Source organism: Neomonachus schauinslandi, chromosome 1 (genome assembly GCF_002201575.2).
Source record: "Neomonachus schauinslandi chromosome 1, ASM220157v2, whole genome shotgun sequence".
NCBI classification, from domain to species: domain Eukaryota; kingdom Metazoa; phylum Chordata; class Mammalia; order Carnivora; family Phocidae; genus Neomonachus; species Neomonachus schauinslandi.
This window is the reverse complement of record NC_058403.1, coordinates 94,982,354-95,008,245: the sequence shown is the minus strand read 5'-3', so window position 1 is coordinate 95,008,245 and position 25,892 is coordinate 94,982,354. Positions and strand designations below refer to the sequence as shown.

At 41.8% G+C, this 25,892-nt stretch overlaps 1 protein-coding gene across 5 annotated transcripts in view; it reads right to left on the bottom strand.

The window, feature by feature from the left end:
• Positions 1–347: 347 nt before the first annotated feature.
• Positions 348–25,892, bottom strand: part of GOLIM4 (golgi integral membrane protein 4) — an 84,786-nt gene continuing 59,241 nt past the window's right edge. For 2 of the 5 annotated variants that reach the window (XM_021702600.1, XM_021702602.1), the window contains 8 exons: positions 23,013–23,345; positions 21,110–21,357; positions 20,309–20,391; positions 12,784–12,893; positions 10,053–10,220; positions 9,653–9,721; positions 2,369–2,449; positions 348–2,055 (listed from right to left, as the gene is read on the bottom strand). In XM_021702600.1, the coding sequence (XP_021558275.1) occupies positions 1,906–2,055; positions 2,369–2,449; positions 9,653–9,721; positions 10,053–10,220; positions 12,784–12,893; positions 20,309–20,391; positions 21,110–21,357; positions 23,013–23,345 (1,242 nt within the window). In that variant the 3' untranslated portion in view covers positions 348–1,905. The remainder of the gene's footprint in view (positions 2,056–2,368; positions 2,450–9,652; positions 9,722–10,052; positions 10,221–12,783; positions 12,894–20,308; positions 20,392–21,109; positions 21,358–23,012; positions 23,346–25,892) is intronic. The other 3 variants (XM_021702601.1, XM_021702603.1, XM_021702604.1) reach the window with 2 other exon arrangements.

The window sequence follows — 25,892 nt, the reverse complement described above, 5'->3', positions numbered from 1 at the left end:
TAGGATGGTTTGGGCTGGTTGCTTTCCTAGGGGGAATTTAAAATGTGTTTCCTTGTTTCGTGTGTGCTCACAGTCTCTTACATTTCTCTATCTATTTATATTTTCTTCCCCAAGAACTAGCTCAAATAAAATGACAATTCTTAGCTCTTTCTTTAGGAGAGGGGGAAAGAAAATCAAGTACCAATCCAGTTAAGAGAGAGAGATAAGGAAAGTAGGAAAAGGTTGGAAAGGCATTTTATAATTCATTAATCTATACTGGTACCTCCTAAAATTTTTCCTTTTATGAAAGAGGACTGAACAACAGGATCAGAAACTAATAAGAAATCACAGACTTCAAGAGATTTACCACTTTTTATAGCTTTATTGACTATTACGAAGTTTCAATATGGTTCAAATAATTAAATACTGCAACTGGGACATTAAAAATACAAACTAATTTACCAAAATAATTGTATTCTGAATATTATGTACAATATTATACATTTTACATTACATAAAGGGTTTTTATACATAAAGGTAAAATTTGATTTATGATTATTGAAAATCCAAAATACATTTGAACAAAACATTCCTATGCATACATACATAATCACTCCACTGGGATAATCAAAATCATATATGAGTGTGGTTATTAAAAACTAACATTACATTCATACAATGGTAGAAATTAAATGTCCTTATTAATTTGAGAGTATTATTACAAAACCACACACATATGAATTATATAACCTAATTCTATATATTTAAAAATCTTTATGTAGAGAGACAAATATGTCTTGATCCCAAAAGAAATTTTTGATTTTTAATTTTTTTATTTTAGGGGACTTTTGTAGTCATTAAAATGCCATACATGGGCATAACACAGGCTCCGATCCCAGCAAACAGAAAAGTCATGATGGTCTATCATATCACCATGGGTATTTCACTGTATAGTTTTCAAAAAATAACCCTATTCAACTGTATAATTTGGAATGCCTTCATATTCATACTTGTCATCAAAGTGATTACATATTGAGGAACAGAGCTTATGGGGGAAATCTATATTACTGTAGAGAACTAGATATTGAAACAAGGATATCACTAGATGATTTCAGAAAAAAAAAGAACTGAATGGGTGCTCATGTAGAAAATAGCACCCACACACACTAAATTAGTTACTAAACAAGGTGTCAGTCCTTCAGGAAGGTTAATACACTGATGTGTCCTACCTTGTTTGAATACTGGAATATCAAAGTCCAGAATACTGTGTCATGAGTTTTAGTACCATCTCATTTTAAAATCTAATTCGAGAAGAGCTGTGATTTGAAGTAAAGCCAAACATTTTTCTAACTGATACGAGAAGTCTGAAAAACAGTGTCTTTATAACCAAAATGCCTTTCCAATTTATGTCAGTCTGTACGCGGATCTTATTCGAGAGACAGAGGGGTGAAAATTTCATCCGAACTATACACAAGAACCTCAGAAAGGCAGCAGTTAATAAACCGGCCATTCTCCTTAAAGGCTATACAGCATTTTGCAGTATTCCCTATTTGAAATCCTGTATCTTATTAAAGGCAAACAACAGAACACCTGGAAACTAGAAGATAGAGAAGTAACAAGCTGAAATATACAAAATCGGTGCCCTTTCTAACATCACATAATCTATGAAAAATGAGATTCAAAGGCTAAGGGTTGCTTTATTGTTTGTCTTCTTGTTCGTGTGTAGCTTGAATATAAAAGAAGCTCTAACCTAGGTTATCAAAATATATTCATATAAATGTATGAGCATTTCTAATACAAAAGTTAAAAAAAGTCTAAATTCTTAATTTTTGTAATTAAATATCCTAGAGTTCAGTAGGCAGATTTATTTCTGAGCAGCTTGAAAAGACTCGGTTGGCTGCGCACTGTCCGTGCGGTCGGGCGCCGCTACATTTCCGCTCTTCGCCGTGATTTCTCCGCAGCGGCGGCCCCGTCCTCTTCCTCTTCTTCCTCCTCCTCATAGGGTTCCTCTCGGCCTTTGGGGCGGTTGTCATCTCGAACTTCTTGTTCTTCGCCATCATTGTTTTTTTCATTGGCCTTAAAGGTAAAAGAAAAAGGGAAAACGAAGAGGTAGGGTATAGAGCTAGTGATATACATAATTCCCCCCTTTAAAAAAAAAAGTGAAGTTACTCATTTTTAGAGAAAGGAAACGACTGGAGGAATAAGTTCCGACAGGCAATGGCGCTAGTCTTTCCTAATCTTCACGTTGTCACAGGTTTTCCTAACTCTAGGTTGGCCTGTTAAACTGCTCGGCACCTGAGACGTACCCGCTGGTATCTCTACCCAACTGACCAGACGTATCTCCCACGCATGCGCACACGAGCAGGAGCCATCTCTGGCCCATACATACGTTCTCCTCATTTTCACCATAGGTCTCTTCAGCATTGTGCTCCAATTCCCTTTTTTTCTCTTCAGTCAAATCTTCCTGAACCTGAAAGAAACCAGAGATACTAGGTGACCCTTTTTATCATTTAAACACTTGCAACAACATATTTTGATCTCCAAACAGCTCATTAAAAAGAACAGAAACAAAATTAAACTAAAAATAAATTTGAAAAAAAAACAAAAGTCTTTTTGAGTCAAAGATTTGTCTATTAGCTACGAAGAGATGTATAATACACCTCCTACAAAAAATCAATGCCATTGATTCAGAGCTAGGACTTTTGTGTTTGAATTTCTCATTTCTTTAAATAAGTGTTAACCCTGCAAGTATAACACCTGAGGAAATTCAGCTTATAAAATTAAAATGGGAGCAGTTTAACAGGCCAACCTAGAAGATGCGAGAACTGCAGAAGTCTGAAGGCTCTGACAGAATGTAAATTCCAGGATGACAGGAACCATCTGTCTTACTCAACTGTCTTTAGTACCTAGATGTGTACCTGGCACATGGCAATTGCTTAATAAATACTGGTGAATGCATCAGTCAATGAATGAATAAGTGAATCAATGCAAAAAATACCTGCTCTGTAAAGGCACAGAAAACAGACACCATTAACTATACATGATGTAGTAGAAAACAGAGAAAATGTATATATATAATCCTATAATTAAGAATAAAGTTCTCTGGCTAAAATATCTAGAACATAGAACACAATCATTTCAATTTCTTCACGAAATAGTTACTAAACTGCCCCAAATCCCTACATCTCTTCAATGTTCTAACACGACATTTCTGTTTCAAGTAGTTTTCTTTTATGTGTGCTATTACTATTACGTGTCTGTCACTGATCCCAATTATTTTTTTCAAAATGTAAATCAAAGAAAGTACTCAAATATTTTTGCAAAATAACCTCTATTTAATGATTACATTCCACAAAAATACAAGGTAAAATATATTTTCTAACTTAACTATTTTGAAAACTGTATGCATGCCAAAAGATTGAAGTCGCTTGAATTTCAAAAAAATTGCTGCCCATCCATTAAGCATCAAGTAGTGTCCTGGGACTAAAAGAAAACCTGACCTGTCCTAGGACAGTGGTATAAGAGTAGGTCTTCCTGAATAACACACAGAATTACCAGTTTGGGGGTGGAGGTGGGGAAGGGGGTGTTAAAAATCCCAGAAATGGGCAAGGGAAGGAAAGCACACAGGTGTTACACTTAAAGAGGAACAAATTAAGGCTGCCTCAAAGTGTCCAGCCCAGGTGTGAGAGGAATGAACCACAACCCACCACACGAGCTTTGGTAGGAACCTGGCTTGTTAAGAGCTGACAAAGATGACCCTTCAAAGAGGCCTAGACAAAGCCCAGCTTTATTGAACCTCTTCTAATCAGCCCAACGTCAGCCTGACTCACAGCCCCTAAACTACAATAGAACCAAATAAATACATTCTGGGGACAGTGGCATAAGGCTTTTTTTGTATTCACATGTCCCAGTGGTGCGAGCTAAAGAGAAGACACCCTAGTCTCACCTACAGGCTCTTATCAGTGGTCCGTGACATCTCTTCTGCCCTTTGTCAAAGAATCTCATGACAACACTTGAGATGAAAACACTGCATTACTAATTTCAGACTACATATATTAAAGCCTCACTAATTGAAACATCGTTAAGTTGCCGAAGCATTCCCATCAATTTCAGTGAACAAAGGCACATCTTATGTAGTCTTAATAATGAAAATATACTAGTGAACACCAAACTTGGTTTAGTTGGGGTTGGGAAGGAACTGCCTTGAAACTGCAATATGGTGGGAAAGAATGTATAAACCAGGGTGCACAGATTTTTTTTTTATAAAAGGCCAGACTTAGTAAATATTCAGGCTTGCTCAGCCATAAAGTCTCTGGAGCAGCTACTCAACCCTACCGTTGGGGTGCAGAAGCAGCCTTGGACAATACGTAAACAAAAAGCCATGTTCCAATGAGACCTGACTTACAAAATGGACCGAGGCCTATAATCTGCCAAACCCTAACACAGGCTGTAGATTTAGAGAGACCTGGATTTAAACCATGGCTCCCAAATGCTAGCTATATAAAAATCTATTATGAAAATTTGCCAGCACATACAAATAAAGCAAATAATTCGGGAACTCCTTACAGCCATTACCAAGGTTCAAAAGTTAGCTCAATGTTGCCACCCTTGCATCACCTATCAGTGTGGTTTTTTTTTTTTTTTTGATGACCTATTCTTAAAAATTCTAGATATCATGTAATTTCATCCTTACCCATCTCAGTATGTATCCCTAAAAACAATGGATTTTTCTTATAGAACCACAATGCCATTATCACGCCTGATAAATAATCCCATGGTATCATCTAATGTCTAGTTCCGACTTAATATTTTCCTGATTATCTTCAACATGTCGGGCACCTGGGTGGCTTAGTTGGTTAAGCATCTGCCTTTGGCTCAGGTCATGATCCCAGAGTCCTGGGATGGAGCCCCGCATCAGGTTCCCTGTTCGGTGGGGAGCTTGCTTTTCCCTCTCCTCTGACTCCTCCCTGCCCCCACCCCGCTCATGCTCTTTCTCTCTGTCAAATAAATAAAAATAAAAAACAAAAAACAAAAACAAAACAAAAAAAACCCAAAACTGTCTATTTACATTTGGTTTGGCCTAATCATCATCCAAACAAAGGCTATACCTAACAGCAGTTCTGCTCCCCTCTTTTTCCCTTAATGCTATTGACTTGTTTTCCTGTAGAATGACCCACACTCTGGATTCATTGGCTTCTCTGAGGTATCACCTAACTCATTCCTCCAGCCCCCCACATTTCTTATAAAAGAAGTTAAAGATCTAGGTGAGCTCTAATCATGGTTGCAAAAATAACAAGCTGTATGACTTTCAGAAACTTAGCTAACCTCTCTAAGGCTCAAATTTCTTATCTGTAAAATAAAAGGGTTTGATAAAAATCAGTGATTTTTAATTTTGTGGCGGGGGAGGGGAGTCATGAACCCTTTTAAGACCTTGGGAAGAAATGCAAATTTAAGCAAATAGGCACAGATACACATAATGTAACATAGAATTTTCAGGAGGTTCAGACTTCCCGAGTCCACCTGTGGCCACCTGTTCTAGGAATGCTTCTCCAAACAGTGTGTTCCTGGAGCTCTGATTCCTAGTCCCCAGCACAGATAAGATCAAAATCTCCAAGGGTAAGGTCCGATCCAGGAATTTGTACCTTTCACACACTCTCTCCAAGGTGATTCTTAGCCACAGCAAAAACTGAGAGCTACTAGCTTGAGTGACAATGAGTGCAGGGTTAAGAGTGTCTCTGGCTAGAGAGATAAACACCCTTACCTAAATTCTTTCTTCTCTTCCCTGGAGATCTATTGTAGAAAATTTGGGTTGTTTATCAGTTGTCAATAGAATCTGAGGTAAGAAACCCTGATGTAAATTACTCTTTAATCTAGGAAACCCACAAATGAAAATTTTGTAATTTTCAAATTTATAGATATACATTATTATTCTGGTAATATATTCTTTGTGTTTGGAACAAAAGTAATGCAAACTCATCTTAAAAGGCATTACTGAAAAGAAACAAAATGATACGGAGTTTCTAATTTTCAGATATGCTTAGACTAATAACAGAAGCCAAATGTTACTCTTTTATAATGGAGACACACCAATTATGTCTTCCACATTCGACCCTCTTTAGTACCCTGATAAAGCTGACGCAAACATTTTGTCAAAGATTTCCCAATACTGTTCCTCATTACTCATTTTTAGTCACTGAAATCTAATGTCTTAGGCATTTTAGAAATGGTCCCTATGTGATGTAGCAAAGTTTAATCGCCAAAATAAGACGGATCTACTGAGTCCGAAATGGGCTTTGGCTTTCACATCAAAGATGTCATGGGATGAGACAGGAACCAGAAGACTGAACTTGAAGTAGTGCATATTGCTAGAATCTACAGATGTGGATGGAGTGGGACAAAGGAAAGGCCTTCGGCACCAGCAGCTCTCGTGAGGGACACCATAGCTGGCTGAGTCTCAGTTAGCAGGAGCTGTGCGCCTCACCAACTCCGTGCTGTGGTGACTCACAGGCTGGCAGTCCGCCTACCAGCAGCTGAGCGACCCTGTGTGTGCTCTCCCACGAGTGTGCAGATCCATCTATTTTCAATTGTATTTGGAGAAAATGAGCACTCAGAGTTTTCAAGCTTACCTATCTATCTATGTAACATATATCTTTTTGAACATTTAAACCACTTTTAAGCACCCATAGCACTTTCTGGCAATGCCATTAATTTGTCTTGTTTGCTCGTAAGTAGATAAAAAATCTGGAAAGTAAGCAACACGGGGATGGGATGCCCATATGAATGTCCCAAGCAGTGAGCCATGAACACTTGTTCATACCCATCGTTTTTATGTCGTAGAAGGGTAACGCTATTGAACTAAGATAAAAGAAGGCAGGGATAGTGCAAATGTCCAAAAAGCCCACTTATCTCGGGTCCCACTGTCTGAGCTCAAGTCACAAGTCTGATGGGAGGACCCCAGCAAGATGCATTTCCTCCCTAGGAGCAAATGCTGATGGAAGTCAGGTGACGTGGGACTCACGGGAGGGGAAGCAACGACAGCAATGGGCCTGTAGTCGGTGTACTCTGAGGCTCAATGCAGAGAAGAAGGACATGTATGACACGGCCCTGCATGGCTTTCGGAGTGTCCCACAAATGTCTCACGTGCATCACTTATAAACATGAAATGGGTTCTCATGTATTGCATTCCTTTCTTTCTCATTTTGCTGCAGTCTGGTGAGAACTTCGTCTCTATTACTAGTCCTTAAATGGTATTTGGGAACCACTCTTCTCCCTCCTCCAGGGAAGAACTGGGAACAATGGGAAAAGGTGGGAAGATCCAATAGCTAAGCATCGCAGGAACTGCCCGAGGAAGCACCACAGTCTGTGTAAGGGCCACTCAGGGGCAGAGAGGGGAGTCACCCGAGGAAGGAGAAAGGCAGGCTGAGAGCACTCCTACATGGCAGGGTGCACGACCTCGAGCCTATGCAAGAGGAGGTCCGAAAGAGGGGCAGAGACGCCAGACAGGAATTCAGAGCAGGGAACCAGAGAAAGAGACGCAGGCCCCGCTGCAGGGAGAAAAAAGGGCTCCGGTGGGCTCAGCCGACCTAAGGGACACGAAGAGCAGCAGTCCTCACCTCGGCCTGTCACCACTCTCTTCCCTTCCTGTCTCTTTGTTTTTTCCCTATCCTTGACCCCGCTTGGATCACAGGAGTGCTCTCTCCACTTTAACTGACATAATATGAAGGTAAAAAAGTAATCAGTAAATACGGATTAAAATTTTATGTTTACCCTCCTGTATTTTTAAAAAGAAGCCAAGGTGAACCTCCTCTCTTTTAATCCCTCACAGATATGTGGCATCTGACATAATGAAACAGAATAATATTTGTCCAGACATCCTGTTACAAGACAAGTCCAGATGAATACCTTTTTCTTGCAAAATGTCTTAATATTCAAGGCTTCCAGTTTTCCTAATGCTCTCTTGTGATACCACAGCTCAGGATCTTGATCAGGATGAACAGCAGGATGAGAACAGAGAAAGAATAAAAAGATCAAGCCAGAGTGCCCATGACTAGAGCTATACATTGCCAATGGCTGTAAAGAGCAACATCCCTTTCTGTTTCTCTGGTATAAGTGCAAATTTTAGCATTAGCTCTGAGAAGTGGAGGACAAATTCAACAAAACTGAAAATGCAGGGAACTATGCACACGAGTATAGTAGCACATGTATTCTGAGCAGGGTCCCCAGGGGTGGGGGTATCTGTCCATCCATTCATGCAGTCCCCCTTGGGGCTAAAGCCCCATGTCGGCAGGAAGCCTGGCTGACAAACCCCTCTGAACCAGAGCTTCACTGGGCCAGAGAGAGACTAAACACAGGGCCTCATTCAGAGCATATCCCCAGGTATGGAGCTTCAGTGGTCCACACAGCAGAGCACTGTGACTAACCAGCTCCAACCATTCGCATTCATCCATCACTTACACAGATGTGTCACCATGATAGGTGCTCCTTGAAACTAATTAACAATAATCTGCCAGAAGTTTACAATAAAAAGTAAACTAAAATGAAATTTAAGAAATTCCACCCATGGAGGGATGCCTGGGTGGCTCAGTCGGTTAAGTATCTGACTTCAGCTCAGGTCATGATCCCCAGGATCCTGGGATCGAGCCCCGCATCAGGCTCTGTGCTCGGTGGGGAGCCTGCTTCTCCCTCTGCCTGCCATTCCCCCTGCTTGTGCTCACTCTCTCTCTCTCTTTCTAACAAATAAATAAATCAAATCTGAAAGAAAGAAAGAGAAAGAAAGAAAGAAAGAAAGAAAAGAAAGAAAGAAAGAAAGAAAGAAAGAAAGAAAGAAAGAAAGAAAGAAAGAAAGAAAGAAAGATTGATTCCACCCATGGAGTGCCTAGGTGGTGCAGTTGGTTAAAGCAGCTGACTCTTGATTTTGGCTCAGGTCATGATCTCAGGGTTGTGAGATCGAGCCCTGTGTCAGGCTATGCGCTCAGCATGGAGTCTGCTTGAGATTCTCTCTCCCTCTCCCTCTGCTCCTCCCCACCCCATGCTCTCTCTCTCTAAAATAAAATAAATCTTTAAAAAAAAAGAAAAGAAATTCCACCCAAATGCATTTTATTCAACTGAGCTTCTTATGTATTTTTCCTTTTCTTTATTGTTAAATTTCATTATGACACTAAATTCTTAGGAGGTAAGACAGGCAAAAAGTAGAGACTCAAAAACTTTTCTGGAAGGCGTTAAGTGTATTCTGACGGACACTGTGGGGCCGGGCACCGCTATGAGGCAGAACTGTGGCAATGTCTACAGAGCAAGTTACAGGGGTCATTCCAGACCCCCCTCAATAGGCAAAGCTTTGTTCTTCTACCTTTTATGAGGGAAAGAAACAGGAGAAAATATTCTTACAGAGATCACATAGACCTAAGTCCACCATTCCTAGAAGGCCAAATGTCTTCTTTCAGTTCAAAATTTCTAATGCGAACCAGAAGGAAGGATTTTATGACCCTGTTTTTGTCCCCTCCTAACCAAATGTCTCTACTTCCACGGTCCATTTCCTCTTGCAAGCACCCTCTCTCATCCCACCTATGTCTTTCTGAAGGTGTCTACAGAAGGCGTGTCAAAGCCGATGCCGCCACTTAAGGGGAGTGCGATGCACCAAGCATCCTGACGAGTTTCCTGCATTCCGCCTCCCTACCTCCTCCTCTCCCTCTTCCTGGTACTGCTCGTCAACATTATCCTCCTGCTGGTCTGGGTTTCCTGCCATCTGTTGAAACAAAAGGGGAAGCTCAGGTTACTGAACACTGGAGATGTGTTTTACAGTACACCGAGACAAAGAGCAAGCTCGCAGCCATAAAAAATGTACTTGCAATGCATCAGTGGCCAGGAAATGATGAATAATCCTTTCCAACACAAAACCTAGGAGGTGTGTTACCCTCTCTCTCTGAGTGGGGGCATATCGTTTCACATAATGGCCTAAACCCCAACCAAAGAGGCAAACCTTCTGTCAGCATGCGTTAGGACTAACTTTTTGCATAAACCAGGCAGTTCTTAAGATGCCCAGGTTAAAACCACCCTCTGCACTAGCGTCTGCTTACCACCAAATGCTCCTCCATCTCTGCATTCTCTTGCTTTTGATTACTTTGTTTTGGCTCTTCATTTTCATCTGGCAAATTTTCTTCTCTCACTTGCTCAGCTTCCTCAAATTCATCTTCGCCTTGATTATTAGGGTCATCTGCTGGGTTTATATCCTCTACAGCTGCCCTCTGCAAAATTTTAATAAAAAGCAACCACTACTTCAAAATCCAGGATCAAACTTAATTTCATTTGAAAGGCCACACACACACTGGCAGAAAATGAAATCGTCCTCCACCAGATTGTGCAGATCCATCCTTGCCAGGACTCGCAAGTACACATCCCACTGTCAAAAGAGAAAACTTGCTTTATTTGTCAGAGGCTGAATGAATCAGAATGCAATACAAACAGCACTTGTTTTCTGCAAGCGATTCCAAAACAGTCCTCCAAATTCTGTCACAAGAAATGTGAGCATAACTAAATAGACAACAAGAAAAACAGCTAATAAAAGCCGAAAGACCAAGTAGGAGAAATCATTAAAATGAGAGATTTAGATAGGCAAATTGTAACTTCTTTCATGAGTATGTTGATTTTTATACAGACAAACCTTCCTCTGCCAGTGATTTCTCACGTTAAGTGGGTGGACAACCATCGAAGAGTGAGAAGGCCCCACTGGAAAGAACCTAAGAAAGGGGCTGTGAGGGAGACAAGAAGGGGCTAACCCAGTCTCCGGCAGTATATCTTGAAAAATCCCTCCCTAACCCCGCTCCGGCAGCTCTCAGGGACGGGGTTCAACAAATGCCCTTCATATGATCAACTTGAGAATTATCTCTATTTTCCACTCAAACTCCCGAAGCACCTTTCAAAATAATACATGTCCTCATAAAGATTCAGAGTTTAAAGCCCAAGCTGGGCAGATACGGTAACGCCTGCAGGAGCCTCCCGATGCCTCCAGGGTCACCAACAGAACACTTAACGGAAGCAGCAAATGCTTCCCAGAGATGAGGCCTCAGAGTGAGACTGAGTCTCTAATTGCTGTTCTCCAGACAACAGGACTCTACTTCAATTCACTTCGGGGCCTTGAATATAATCAAGGGCGCACCGCAGTCTCAGCTGACTTATGATGTGCACACCCCTGGTTATACACTTCACGCAAGTGCAGATGACGCTCTTCTTGGGAATACAGGGTGACAAATCATCACCTTCACACAATGCCAATTACTCCACAATCTCATTCTATAGATTTGTTTTCATGCATTATCAATAATTTGTGTGGAAACAAAGGAAAAATTTAACACATTCTCTTCAGAAAAAAAAGTACCAAAAGCTTTTGCAAATGCCCACAAAATGTACACACTGGGTCCCACTCTAACCAAGTAACAAGTAAAGTTTAATAGGCACGGTTGTTATGTTCAAATAAAACAGACGGTCAATTATAACTCAATGAAGCTGGACAAAATTTTAAAAAAAAATAAAATAGATGAGACAAAGAGAGACAAGTAGGCTAACAATTTCTAATTAAAAGAAGGGATGGGAGGAAGGCCAGCAGCGGGTCCTCTGTAAACCGCTGATGGGAAAGTAAAGGGTTACACAGTCCAGTACTCGAAGTATACAGCACCTCCCGGGGTGGGGTGGGGGCCACTGGAACAGGCATCCTTTTGCTGCCCCTCAATCCCTGTCAGGCACACACTGCTTTCTTGCTCCTCTTGCAAGACACTCTCTTGCCCTTTCACAGTCTCAAACTCCCTCCAGCTCTCCTGCTCTCTGGAGCTCCTGCTCTTTCCTGAGCATACTTTCACAAGTGCTGATCCACAGGCTGCAGGCGAATGTGTTTGCCACACCCCCGCGCAAGTAGAAAAGCCATTTCCATCCAAGGGGCTTCAGGCAGCTATCAGGAAGCCTTTCTCAATGATTACCAAGGAAGGATATGGATCCTCCTTTCCATACAAACAGGACCCATATGGTAGCATAGACTGGATTTCATAAACATGATGGTTGATTTACTAGCAAAAGATGACAGGAGAGCTAAAGTGAGCAGTGAAACTCCTCTACACATCTGCACAAGAACACGCTCACCGGACCCTTGCTTGCCTCAGGTCCTGGGCCACACAGCTGAACTAAGAGTCCAGGGTCCTTCTTCGGTAAACCCAAAGAATACTCCCAGTTAGTAGGTCTCTACCAATTTATATTCTAATTTTTCTATAGCACCATGGCACCTGAGCAGATTTTTCTTTTACTTCTCAAGCCACGCATCCTTATCCATCCACATATTGATTAAAATGGCCCCTGACTGCTGGGCCTGACTGGTGGGAGATGACAGAGTCACAAGACATACATAACGCGCTAGTGGACTGTTCAACAGGCTCCATAACGGTCCATTTCCTTTCTCCGGTTCTCTAACTCCCACACTTGCTTTTTTTTTTTTTTTCCATCTTTCAGAATGACTACATATTTCAATGCTTCTCAATTTTGCTTTTCTCAGTTTTAATTTTATTAAAGTTGGCAAAGGGAAACTCCTTTTATGTTTTCCCAGAACAACTTTTGAGCCGGTCTCATCACACACACATGCCCCCGGTTTACAGTTAACAACACTGCCCATGTAATTATGCAAGCCACCTTCCTCCGGCACTGACGAAATAACAGACACATCTGGAGCAAGAGCTGGAGCCAGAGGCCTGGCGTCAGGCAAACCTTCAAGTTTCCTTTCCGCTTTGGGGGTTTCCAAGTGTTGTGACCAAAAGAGAGGACACTTACATCTGCCTCAGATTCTGGATCAGTTTCGTGGGGCCCCTGATCCTGAGGCTCATGTCCATTCTCTGGGTCATCTTCTGCCTCATCTTGGTGCTGGTTGTCTCTCTCATAGGCTAGCAAATGGAAGGAACTAACATTAGTGCAGATGAACCAGACAGGATTCCGTCCTTTCACTCAAAGAAAAGCCACTGGTGGGCTTTCCTCCAGACCATTTCTCCCAATCTCTCCTCCAGAAAGGTTAATTTACCATGTGGCATATATCTCAGCTTTTCTGAAGGAACCTATGTCCTTTTCCCAGACCGTGTGTCTAAGGAGATGGCGTGGGTGAGTGACACCATTCTTACCTTCTGAAACAGATGTTTATAACAGCAGCTGCATTCTCCCCCTTGTTACGCAAAAAAACAATAACCAAAACTTTCCCAATAAAAGAAAGCCCAGTCAACTGGACACTGCCAAAATTATTAAAATTTGGTAATATCAGAGGAAATAGCAAGGTACCAAAAGAAGAAACCAAAAACGTCTCAGGAAATGAAAGAAAGAACAACTCCATCTGTGGAGCTCAAATCAAATCCAGCTGATCGTGTGTCGTCTGATATGGCACTGATGAGGGCTGCCACCAGACATATATCTCACATTTCAGCTCCCACAGACATTTACTTGCAGCTTTTGGAAAAAAAAATTTCCATAAAGGGAATTTAGATAAGAGCATACAAAGAGAAGAACAAACAACTTTTTAAGTAAGATGTAAGAGGAAAGGTTAAGTACATGGAGAGTATTTAGCTTATAGAAAATAAGGATGCGAGGAGGGGGAAAGAGGACGGAGGAGTAGGGGACCCTATTTCAACTGGTTCCCGGAATTGAGCTGGATATCTACTGGACCACTCTGAGCACCCATGAAACCAGCCTGAGGTGTAAGAAGATCTGGATCTCTACAAATAGAATATCGCAGGCGGTTGGATTTGAGGTACAAAGCAGGGAGCTGTGATTCCGCGGGCAGATATCGGAGGATAAAAGGCAGCGGGAGGGTGCCTGGCCGTGGGGATCCTACACCACTGGTGAGCGACAGCCTCGCGTGCTGCGGATGGGCACAGACTCACAGACCGGTAGTGGCGGGTAAAGGACTTTAGGGCAGCCCCTGGGGTGGAAACCCGGAGCAGCGGGGTCGCACCTGCGAACTGCAGCCCCCGGGATGGAAACCCGGAGTGGCAGGGTCGCGTGCGTGCGATCTGGGGGCGGCTGGAGATTTTAGGAGAACAAAGGGCAGAGACGTGCTCCGAACTGGAGGCAGGACTGGGAGCGCTGCAGAGGGGTGCACAACCCAGGACGCTGCAGTTTATAACAGCACAGACAGAAACAGAGACAGTGTGGCCTGGAGAGCTCACTGAAGAATAGACTGCGATCTCTGCTCTGAGGCAGAGGGTTGGAAACGGTCTCTTCTGCTCTGACTCGTGGAAGAGACGCGGAAAGCCGCCAGAAAAGCCGCCAGAGAACAAAAGCCCCAAAAACTGATTCTCACTGAGCCCATCCCCCACCACAGGGGCACAGGGCAACTCCGCCCAAACAGGGTTGCCTGAGTAACAGCACGGCAAGCCCCTCCCACAGAAGTCAGGCTGGGAAAACAAGAGGCCAGCAACCCTAAGGTCCCAAGAAAACAGGTGCATATTGCTTGGGTTCTGGTCAATAATTTGGACTCTATACATTCCCTCAAACACCCATCAACAGAGTGACTAGGAGGAGGAGCCCCCAAAACAGAAAAGACTCAGAGATTATGACTTATGCTGCAGATTTACAAATGGATGCAGATATAACCAAGATGTCAGAGATGGAATTCAGGCTAGCAATTGTGAAGACAATGGCTAGAATGGAGAAATTAATTAATGGCAACATAGAGTCTCTAAGGGCAGAAATGAAAGCTGAATTGGCAGAATTTAAAAATGCTATCAATGAGATCCAATCCAATCTAGATAATCTAACAGCTAGGGTAACTGAGGCAGAAGAGCGAATAAGCGACCTGGAAGACAACATAATCAATAAAAAGGGAAAAGAGGAGGCCAGGGAAAAACAACTCAGAATCCATGAAAATAGAATCAGAGAAATAAGTGACATCATGAAGCATTCCAATGTCAGAATAATAAGAATCCCGGAGGGAGTGGAGAGAGAGAGAGGACTAGAAGATGTATCTGAGCAAATCATAGCTGAGAACTTCCCTAATCTGGGGAATGAAACAAACATTCCCGTCCTAGAGGCAGAGAGGACCCCTCCTAAGATCAAGGAAAACAGGCCAACACCCTGGCATGTAATAGTAAAACTTGCAAATCTTAGAACCAAGGAAACCATCTTAAGGGCAGTTAGGGGGAAGAGATTCCTTACATACAGGGGGAGGAACATCAGAATAACGTCAGACCTATCCACAGAGACCTGGCAAGCCAGAAAGGCCTGGCAAGACATATTCAGGGTACTAAATGAGAAGAACATGCGGCCAAGAATACTTTATCCGACAAGGCTTTCGTTTAGAATGGATGGAGAGATGCAGAGCTTCCACGACCGGCAGAAACTGAGAGAATGTGTGACCACTAAGCCGGCCCTGCAAGAAATACTAAGGGGGGTTCTATAAAAGGAGAAAGACCCCAAGAGTGGTATACAACACAAATTTACAGGGACAATCTATAAAAACAACGTCTTCACAGGCAACATGATGACAGTTAATTCATATCTTTCAATAATCACTCTCAACGTGAATGGCCTAAACGCTCCCATAAAACGGCACAGGGTTGCAGACTGGATAAAAAGACAGGACCCATCCATATGCTGCCTACAAGAGACTCATTTTGAACCTAAAGATACATCCAGACTGAAAGTGAAGGGATGGAGATCCGTCTTCCATGCCAGCGGACCTCAAAAGAAAGCTGGGGTAGCAATTCTTATATCAGACAAATTAGATTTTAAACTAAAGTCTATAATAAGAGACACAGAAGGACACTATATCATTCTTAAAGGGTCTACCCAACAAGAAGATCTAACAATTGTAAATATCTATGCCCTCAACATGGGAGCAGCTATCTTCATAAGCCAACTGTTAACCAAAATAAAGAGTCATATTGATAACAATATGTTAATTGTAGGAGACCTCAATACTCCACTCTCAGCAATGGACAGATCATCTAAGCAGAAAATCAACAAGGAAACAAGAGCTTTGAATGATACATTGGACCAGATGGACCTCATAGATATATATAGAACATTCCACCCTAAAACAACAGAATACTCATTCTTCTCGAGTGCACATGGAACTTTCTCCAGAATAGACCATATACTGGGTCACAAATCAGGTGTCAACCGATACCAAAAGACTGAGATTATTCCCTGCATATTCTCAGACCACAATGCTCTAAAACTGGAGCTCAATCACAAGAAAAAATTGGGCAGAAATTCAAATACTTGGAAGCTAAAGACCACTCTGCTCAAGAATGGCTGGGTCAACCAGGAAATCAAAGAAGAACTTAAACAATTCATGGAAACAGATGAGAACGAAAACACATTGGTCCAAAACCTATGGGATACTGCAAAGGCAGTTCTAAGTGGGAAATACATAGCCATCCAAGCCTCACTCAAAAAAATAGAAAAATCCCGAATTCACCAACTAACTCTACATCTTAAAGAACTAGAGAAAAAGCAAGAAATGATGCCTAAGCCACACATTAGAAGAGGAATAATTAAAATTAGAGCAGAAATCAATGGATTAGAAACCAGAAACAGAGTAGATCAGATCAACGAAACTAGAAGTTGGGGTTCTTTGAAAGAATTAATAAGATCGATAAACCACTGGCCAGACTTATCCAAAAGAAAAGAGAAAAAACACAAATTAATAAAATTATGAATGAAAGAGGAGAGATCACGACTAACACCAAGGAAATAGAAACAATTATTAGAAATTATTATCAACAACTATATGCCAATAAACTGAGCAATCTGGATGAAGTGGAGGCCTTCCTGGAAACCTATAAGCTGCCAAGACTGAAACAGGACAAAACTGACAACGTGAATATGCCAATAACCAGTAACGAGATTGGAGAAGCGATCAAAAACCTCCCAAAACACAAGAGTCCAGGGCCTGATGGATTCCCGGGGAAATTCTACCAAACATTCAAAGAAGAAATAATACCTTTTCTCCTGAAGCTGTTTCCAAAAATAGAAACAGAAGGAAAACTTCCAAACTCATTCTATGAGGCCAGCATTACCTTAATCCCCAAACCAGGCAAAGACCCCATCAAAAAGGAGAATTTCAGGCCGATATCCCTGATGAATATGGATTCCAAAATCCTCAACAAAATCCTAGCTAATAGGATCCAACAATACATTAAAAGGATCATCCACCACGACCAAGTGGGATTTATCCCCGGCATGCAAGGGTGGTTCAACATTCGCAAATCAATCAATGTGATAGAACACATTAATAAGAGGAGGGAGAAGAACCATATGGTCCTCTCAATTGATGCAGAAAAAGCATTTGACAAAATACAACATCCTTTCCTGATTAAAACTCTCCAGAGTATAGGGATAGAGGGAACATTCCTCAAGCTCATAAAATCCATCTATGAAAAACCCACAGCGAATATCATCCTCAATGGGGAAAAGCTGAGAGCCTTTCCCTTAAGATCAGGAACACGCCAAGGATGCCCACTCTTGCAACTATTGTTCAACATAGTACTAGAAGTCCTAGCAACAGCAGTCAGACAACAAAAAGAAATAAAAGGTATTCAAATTGGCAGAGAAGTCAAACTCTCTCTTTTCGCAGATGACATGATACTTTATGTGGAAAACCCAAAAGACTCCACCCCCAAATTACTAGAACTCATCCAGCAATTCAGTAATGTGGCAGGATACAAAATCAATGCACAGAAATCAGTAGCTTTCTTATACACTAACAACGCAACTGTAGAAAGAGAAATTAGAGAAATGATTCCATTTACAATAGCACCAAAAACCATAAGATACCTCGGAATAAATCTAACCAAAGAGGTAAAGGATCTATACTCTAGGAACTACAAAACACTCATGAAAGAAATTGAAGAAGACACAAAAAGATGGAAAAATATTCCCTGCTCATGGATTGGAAGAATAAACATTGTTAAAATGTCTATGCTACCCAGAGCAATCTATACCTTCAATGCCATCCCAATCAAAATTCCAATGACATTTTTCAAAGTGCTGGAACAAACAATCCTAAAATTTGTATGGAATCAGAAAAGACCCTGAATCGCCAAGGAAATGTTGAAAAAGAAAAACAAAGCTGGGGGCATCACGTTGCCCGATTTCAAGCTATATTACAAAGCTGTGATCACCAAGACAGCATGGTACTGGCACAAAAACAGATATATAGGCCAATGGAACAGAATAGAGAACCCAGATATGGACCCTCAACTCTATGGTCAAATAATCTTTGACAAAGCAGGAAAAAACATGCAATGGAAAAAAAGACAATCTCTTCAATAAATGGTGCTGGGAAAATTGGACAGCCACATGCAGAAGAATGAAACTCAACCATTCTCTAACACCATTCACAAATACAAACTCAGAGTGGATGAAAGACCTCAATGTGAGACAGGAATCCATCCAAATCCTAGAGGAGAACATAGGCAGTAACCTCTTTGACATCGCCCACAGCAACTTCTTTCAAGATACATCTCCAAAAGCTAGTGAAACAAAAGCAAAAGTGAACTTTTGGGACTTCATCAAGATAAAAAGCTTCTGCACAGCAAAGGAAACAGTCAACAAAACAAGGAGGCAACCCACAGAATGGGAGAAGATATTTGCAAATGACACTACAGATAAAGGGCTGGAATCCAAGATCTATAAAGAACTTCTCAAACTCATTACCCAAAAAACAAATAATCAAGTCAAAAAGTGGGCAGAAGATATGAAAAGACACTTCTCTGAAGAAGACATACAAATGGCTAACAGACACATGAAAAAATGTTCATCATCATTAGCCATCAGGGAAATCCAAATCAAAACCACACTGAGATACCACCTAACACCAGTAAGAATGGCAAAAATGGACAAGGAAAGAAACAACAAATGTTGGAGAGGTTGTGGAGAAAGGGGAACCCTCTTACACTGTTGGTGGGCATGCAAGTTGGTACAGCCACTTTGGAAAACTGTGGAGGTTGCTCAAAAATTTAAAAATAGAGCTACCCTATGACCCAGCAATTACACTCCTGGGTTTTTACCCCAAAGACACAGATATAGTGAAAAGAAGGGCCATATGCACCCCAATGTTCATAGCAGCAATGTCCACAATAGCCAAACTGTGGAAAGAGCCGAGATGCCCTTCAACAGATGAATGGATAAAGATGTGGTCCATATATACAATGGAATATTACTCAGCCATCAGAAAGGATGAATACCCAACTTTTACATCAACATGGATGGGACTGGAGGAGATTATGCTAAGTGAAATAAGTCAGGCAAAGAAAGTCAATTATCACATGGTTTCACTTATTTGTGGAACATAAGGAATAACATGGAGGACATTAGGAGAAGGAAGGGGAAAATGGGCAGGGGGAATTGGAGGGAGAGATGAACCATGAGAGACTATGGACTCTGAGAAACAAACAGTGTTTAGAGGGGAGGGGGGAGGGGGGACTGGTTATCCTAGTGATGGGTATTGAGGAGGGCACGTACTGCATGGAGCACTGGGTGTTATACGAAAACAATGGATCATGGATCACCACATCAAAAACCAATGATGTATTGTATGGTGACTAATATAACATAATAAAATTAAAAAAAAAAAAAAGAAAAAGAAAATAAGGATGCAAGGTAACTTACCATCAGGTTCAAGTGTACCAAGGGATTCATTAAATAAATAAGAGAACAAACTGTTCTCTCGTCTTACTGATAATGGAACAAAAAACCTTAAAGTGCTGTACAGGGGGACATAAGGAAAACAATTTCTTGACTAGAAGGGCTATAAAATATCAGAACAGGCTATAGAGGGAGTTTGGGTAATCATCTTCTTTTAGGCTCTTTAAAAAAAGGATACATATCTGAGTGTTAGATTTGCCAGAGAGACTGTTACTCTCTAGTTCTATTATACAGTAAGTGATATTTGATAAATTACATAGGAAATGCTCACCACAAGTGAAAGCTACTATTGCCTTAATTTGAAAAACTTTTAAAGGCAATGATCCAAAGGCTTCCAAAGTAAGGTGAAAATGGAGCCATTTCCCAGAGTATAACAGCCCTATGATAATGTGTCAGAAGTAACAATTCAGTATACAAAAAGTATACAAAAAAGCTTAAACGACGGGAAAAACATTAGAAAGGAAATAGATGATCTCGAGCTGTCTGGGCCACCAATGTGCACTGGTTGGGAGGAATACTAAAAACACAACAGCAACAACAACAAAAGACACACAGTACACAGATCTCCTTTGTGTGTACTCAGACGTGCGCACTACTCTGAGTTGATATTACATGTTACCAAGTAATCTTATTAACATATTCATCATCTAAGAAGCCTCACCACCTCCTTCCTCTTCTTGGATGCCCTGGTCCTCGGCTCCCTGAACGATATCATGATCCATAGCATCATAATGAGCTTGCTGCCTGTAAGGGACACAAACGTTATCAATTCAGCGACAGATTAAGTGGCACAACTGGCCATAAGTAATTTATATTTAAAGGTAGCGATAAACAAATTTTTCAACGTTTTTTAAAAAGTCATAAATTTTTTTTCAACCTTGTGCTATTAGGTTTCATAAAGATTCCAGATACAATTTCAAAGGATACTTTGAAAGAGATAAAACACCTTTCATGTGTGATAAAGTACAATAAAGTTAGCACAAAATCTGCTAGTTATTTTGAGACCTAAACTAAGCTGGGAGACCTAACATTTTTAATCAGGGGTTAAAAATGTTGATTATTTTAGAAATTAAATATTTGGAAATTTAATTCTCAAGCTGTTGTTCTGCCCCAGCCACAAGAGACACCCAAGCTCACAGGTAATAAATACACAAAACTGTTTGCCACCTGCTTGTAAGAACAAGGGGAGCGGGGCGCCTGGGTGGCTCAGTCGTTAGGCGTCTGCCTTCGGCTCAGGTCATGATCCCAGGGTCCTGGGATCGAGCCCCACATCGGGCTCCCTGCTCTGCGGGAAGCCTGCTTCTCCCTCTCCCCCTCCCCCTGCTTGTGTTCCCTCTCTTGCTGTGTCTCTCTCTCTGTCAAATAAATAAATAAAATCTTTAAAATAAATATAAATAAATAAATAAATAAAACCAAAGAGAACAAGAGGAGGGGCTGTCTGCGCCCATCAGGAGGAGGCTACCGGGGCTGCTCCGGGGGCCGCGGCCGCCCCTCCTGTGGGCCGGCCTGCCTCTGCCGGGCCACCTCTCTGGCGAGAAGCTGCTGCTGCGGACTCCACAAGTGTCCCTGCAGCCTCTGCTGGTGCAGAGCCTCCTGCTGCTCCCTCCGCGGCTGGGCCTCCTCCGCCCGCCTGGCGGCCACTCTCCGCGCTTCCAACTGCTCCTCAGACGGCGACCGGACCCTGGTGACCGGCTTGGCTGAAGGATATACCTGAGGGAAAACGAGCAGGTGCTGAGCAAGGGTAGTCGGGACCTCTGGGTTCTCTCTTCCTCTGATTCTCACGACAAACTCGGGAGGCAGGGCTGGCTTGTTTCCTTAATCCCCATCTGTCGGGTGAACTGTGATTATACCCTGGCTCCAAGGTCACCCAGAGCCAGAACTCCTATTTCCCAACTCCCTTAGTCGCCCTTGGCTTCTTTCAGCTACTGATCTTCCTGATTTCCTGGCATTGTGGCAGATTTTCAATGTGCTCCCTCTCATGTGGAAGAGGGCACAACAGAAAAAAATCAGTTTGGGGCCTTAATTAAATGTTATGTTCAAGAGGCTCTGCCCTAAGGGGGCACTTGGTGACCTCCCATTAGTTGGGGCAATTTGTGGGCTAAAGCTGTGGCTAAGGATTTTCCATGAAGAGTTTAAGATGCAGGGACACCAATTAATTCTAGGGATGCACAGCCAGCCTCAGGTTAACCATAGCAAGCAAGCAAAAAAAGCCAAATTTCAGGTAAGGGTGGAGAGGCAGAGAACCATTTTCTTCAAAGAAAAAGAGAATGGGGGCAAACATAATACCTTCTAACGAAAGGAAAAACTGATACAGGAATTCTTAAACTCTGCTTCCCACTGAGCTACCCGCTGCTCTCTCCTCTGCCACCCTCTCTCTCAACCAACATGAGCACATGCAATTTTCACCAACAGAAAGAAGGTGCAGGGGTAAGGAAAATCAAACCCACAAGGGGGATTACTTTTGAAGAAAGCTAGACCGGCAGAGGCTTCTCCATGCTAAGTTTGCAACAATATAGAAGTGCGATAGAGGACTTCACATCTACTCAGCCTAAAGCCTCAACCAGCTTGAAGTCTTAGAAAGTCTGGGGCCAAACACAACTTCAGAGTCATAAATAAAAGGTGATCAGCATCTATGTAAAGGCTAAGTAGCCCATTGTTAGGTATCCGTTTAGAGACAGCAAAAGAAGAGACAGCTCAGCTTCTGCGTTCAGGGTTGTTTCAAGTTCTTTTATGAGTATGATTTCTAATAATAATGGATTTTTTAAAGGGAAAAAACCTTATTTATGTAAGACGGGTGTGCTCTGTAGGGGGAACCTGAGCAGAGCCTGGTTAAACATACATACTCTCCCCCAGTGGGGCATCCTTAAGTGATAAGATCAGACTTTTGACAACAATAACCACCTTGAAGATGAATGTGCAAAAGCCAACCTATCATTTGATAGTAAATGAACAGGGAGAAGGAGACTTTTGATCACAGAAAATGAGACCTTTCTCGGCCTCACGATGCCCGTGGGACTTGAGCACGTTCCAGGAAGTGCCCCATCAGGCGCTCATCCCTCCTTTTACTGCTCAAGGGAGGGCAGCACGGAGCTCCCTTGTTTGGAACTACTGACAAAAAAAATACACACACCAACAGCCTTCTCCTTCCCCCAGGCACCTTTCTGAGGTACCTGGGCAGCTATGCTATGAGCATGACAATAGAAAACTAAAATACGTGCATATAACATTTAGCGAACTCACTCAGATTTTATTTTAGGGACTGTCATCTATGGGGAGGCTTTTTCAATATTTAAGAACAAAGCCACGCTCCCCGTCCCAGCCGACAAAACATAACCCTGGTGGACATGAAGCGGATGACCTTGTACCTCGTTGGGCGCGTGCCCTCCCAGAAGGGTGGCGTCTTCTCGAGGTTCACGCCGTTCCTTCCATTCCCGATCCTGTTCCTCGGGTGATGGATCATGCTCCTCTTCCAGACGTTCGGCCTGCCCGACCTGCTCCATCGCCTCCTCCTCCAGGGCCTTTCTATGCTCCTCTTCCACCTGCCGCTCCTCGGGCTCTCTGCCTTCAGCTTCATGCGGCTTCAGCTCTGCCGGAGCCTGAAACTCCGCCTCCTTCCGGGTGGGACGGTAAAGTTTTGTTTCTTCCATTCTTCTAGGAACTGCTTCATGTGTCTGCCACCCAACACTATTTCGAGACACCTAGGCCAAGCACATCACTGGAAATGACACTCTTCCATTTTGAAAGCAGTGATATAATCTCTTTATTACCATGTCTATGGGGTTACAACATAAGCAAAATCCTGGAGTCTAGAAATACAGAGTCCTGACTGAAAAGTATGGCTGCAATGGAGTCACTTAACTCTTCTCACTCTGTAATCTCACCTATAAAATAGAGATAACATAAGCACAATTTCATCCCGGGAAGAATACAGTAAGTAATTTAAAAGTAAAGCCTATACGTGACCACATCTCAGCAGACCCGTCCCTCAAAAGCAATCTAACTCCTGTTTTCCCTTAAAACAAAAAGGAAAAACCCCTCAACCTTCAAGTGATGAGGTGTTTATGTAATTTTCTTCAATGTAAATTTTGTTTTCAATAATGATTTGAAAAGTGGGACACCTGGCTGGCTCAGTTGCAAGAACATGCGGCTCTCTCTTTTTTTTTTTAATAAAATCTTTTTTTTTTAAGATTTTTATTTATTTATTGAGAGAGACAGTGATAGAGAGAGAGCATGAGAGGGGGAGAGACAGAGAGAGACGCAGACTCCCCACTGAGCAGGGAGCCCAATGGGGGACTCAATCCCAGGACTCCAGGATCATGACCTGAGAGTCCCAGGACCCCAGGATCATGTCCTGAGCCGAAGGCAGTCGCTTAAACAACTGAGCCACACAGGCGCCCAGAACATGCGACTCTTGATCGCAGGGTTGTGAGTTTGAGCCCCACGGGTGGGGGAGGGGTGTAGAGCTTACTTAAATTAAGAATAGAACTTTTAAAAAATATAATGATTTGGAAAGAGAAGGACAAGATCAAATTGAAGATGAGTTGGGTTTATTTTTTACTGACTAATTAAAAAAAAGAATGCCATTACTAATAGGCATCCATGTTAGCTAAAAATATTTGTGCCCATTAAACCAGATACAATAAAATATATATATATATTTTAAAGATTTTATTTATTTATTTGACAGAGAGAGACACAGCGAGAGAGGGAACACAAGCAAGGGGAGTGGCAGAGGGAGGGGGAGAAGCAGGCTTCCCGAGGAGCAGGGAGCCCGATGTGGGGTTCGATCCCAGGACCCTGGGATCATGACCCGAGCCGAAGGCAGACGCTCAACCATCTGAGCCACCCAGGTGCCCCATACAATAAAATATTTTTTAACACATTAGAGTAGTATTTCTTCATAAATCAGAGGGAATCCTTTGTAAATATTTTATATTGTTAATACATAAAATTCAACATAAAAAAATGTCTTTTTTTACAGAGAACTCCTCTTCTAAAATTGGTTGGTTTAAATTGGTGTTCCTGGATTTAAAATTTCAGAGATTTCCACGTGATCTTCATTACTTAGAAAAGAGGGGAAAAAAAAAAAAGATGATATAATATCATACGAAAATTTATCACTCCTTCCCGCCTCCAACCTTATTTATTGGGAAAAATAACTTATTTGGTCAGATTGCTCCTCCAAATTGAAATAAATGGGAAGCCCTCTTCTTAAATTGACAGAACTATAACTGAGAAATCAGAATGAATGAATGAATGAATGAATAAGTAAATAAATAAATGGAGGAAGAAAGTCCTCTCTCAGACATCTGAGGACAACTTCTGGAGATGTATGTCTTACCAACATCCTCACATACCTGGCAGGTTGGACATAATACTGCTCTTAGAGAAATATAAAATATTTCTCTAAAGAGCCTTAAGTGCTTTCAAATACCTGCCATTTATCTCCACAGAATTCCTGTGAGAAAGGTTATAGCAGATAACTACTATCTCCACCTCACAGATGAAAAAACTAAAGGTCTGAGTCATTAAAAGATTAATTAATCCAGGAAACAGGTAGTTAGACTAGGACAGGGAAGAGGACTAGTTCCCAGGCCAGGGATCTGGTCATGTTTTCTTAATAGTAACAAAGAAGGGTCCATGAAGACACAGAAGGTTCTGTCTGTGAAGGAATGCTCTGCAAGACTAAAGACTTCGATCAAGTCTACTCACAGCAACTTAATTACTCCCGTAAGATGGTCATGCAGGACACACACTCTCAAACATTCACTGTTAAAAACAACTTTTTCAGGGAGAAAGACACCCATATTTGCCATTTGTATTATGCATGTGATTAAAACAACTATGTTAGACTTGAGGATAAGGGTGACCCTACTTTTGATGTCCCACTTAGGAGACACTCTTAAGCAAGGCTCAATTTTTATGAAGAGCAGGAATGCAAAAAAAAAAAAAAAAAAAAAAAAGTAGATTAAGAGACTAGCACTCATACCTTTGATAGTTTTATAAAGACCTCTTAAATACAATTTTTGGCTTGTTCTGTGTGGACCTAGCACTGCATCAAGTTCAACTATATTACCAACTGTAATACTTGAGTGGGCTGTCATAGAACAGCCTCATGATCATTTAAACTTCTCACTCTACCCCCCAAAAAGCCAAACAACAAGAACAAAAAGAAAATTTAAAAATTCAGATACAACAGCCCCCTCCAAAAAAATAAAGCCAGTAAAGTCTTTCCCAGAAAATAC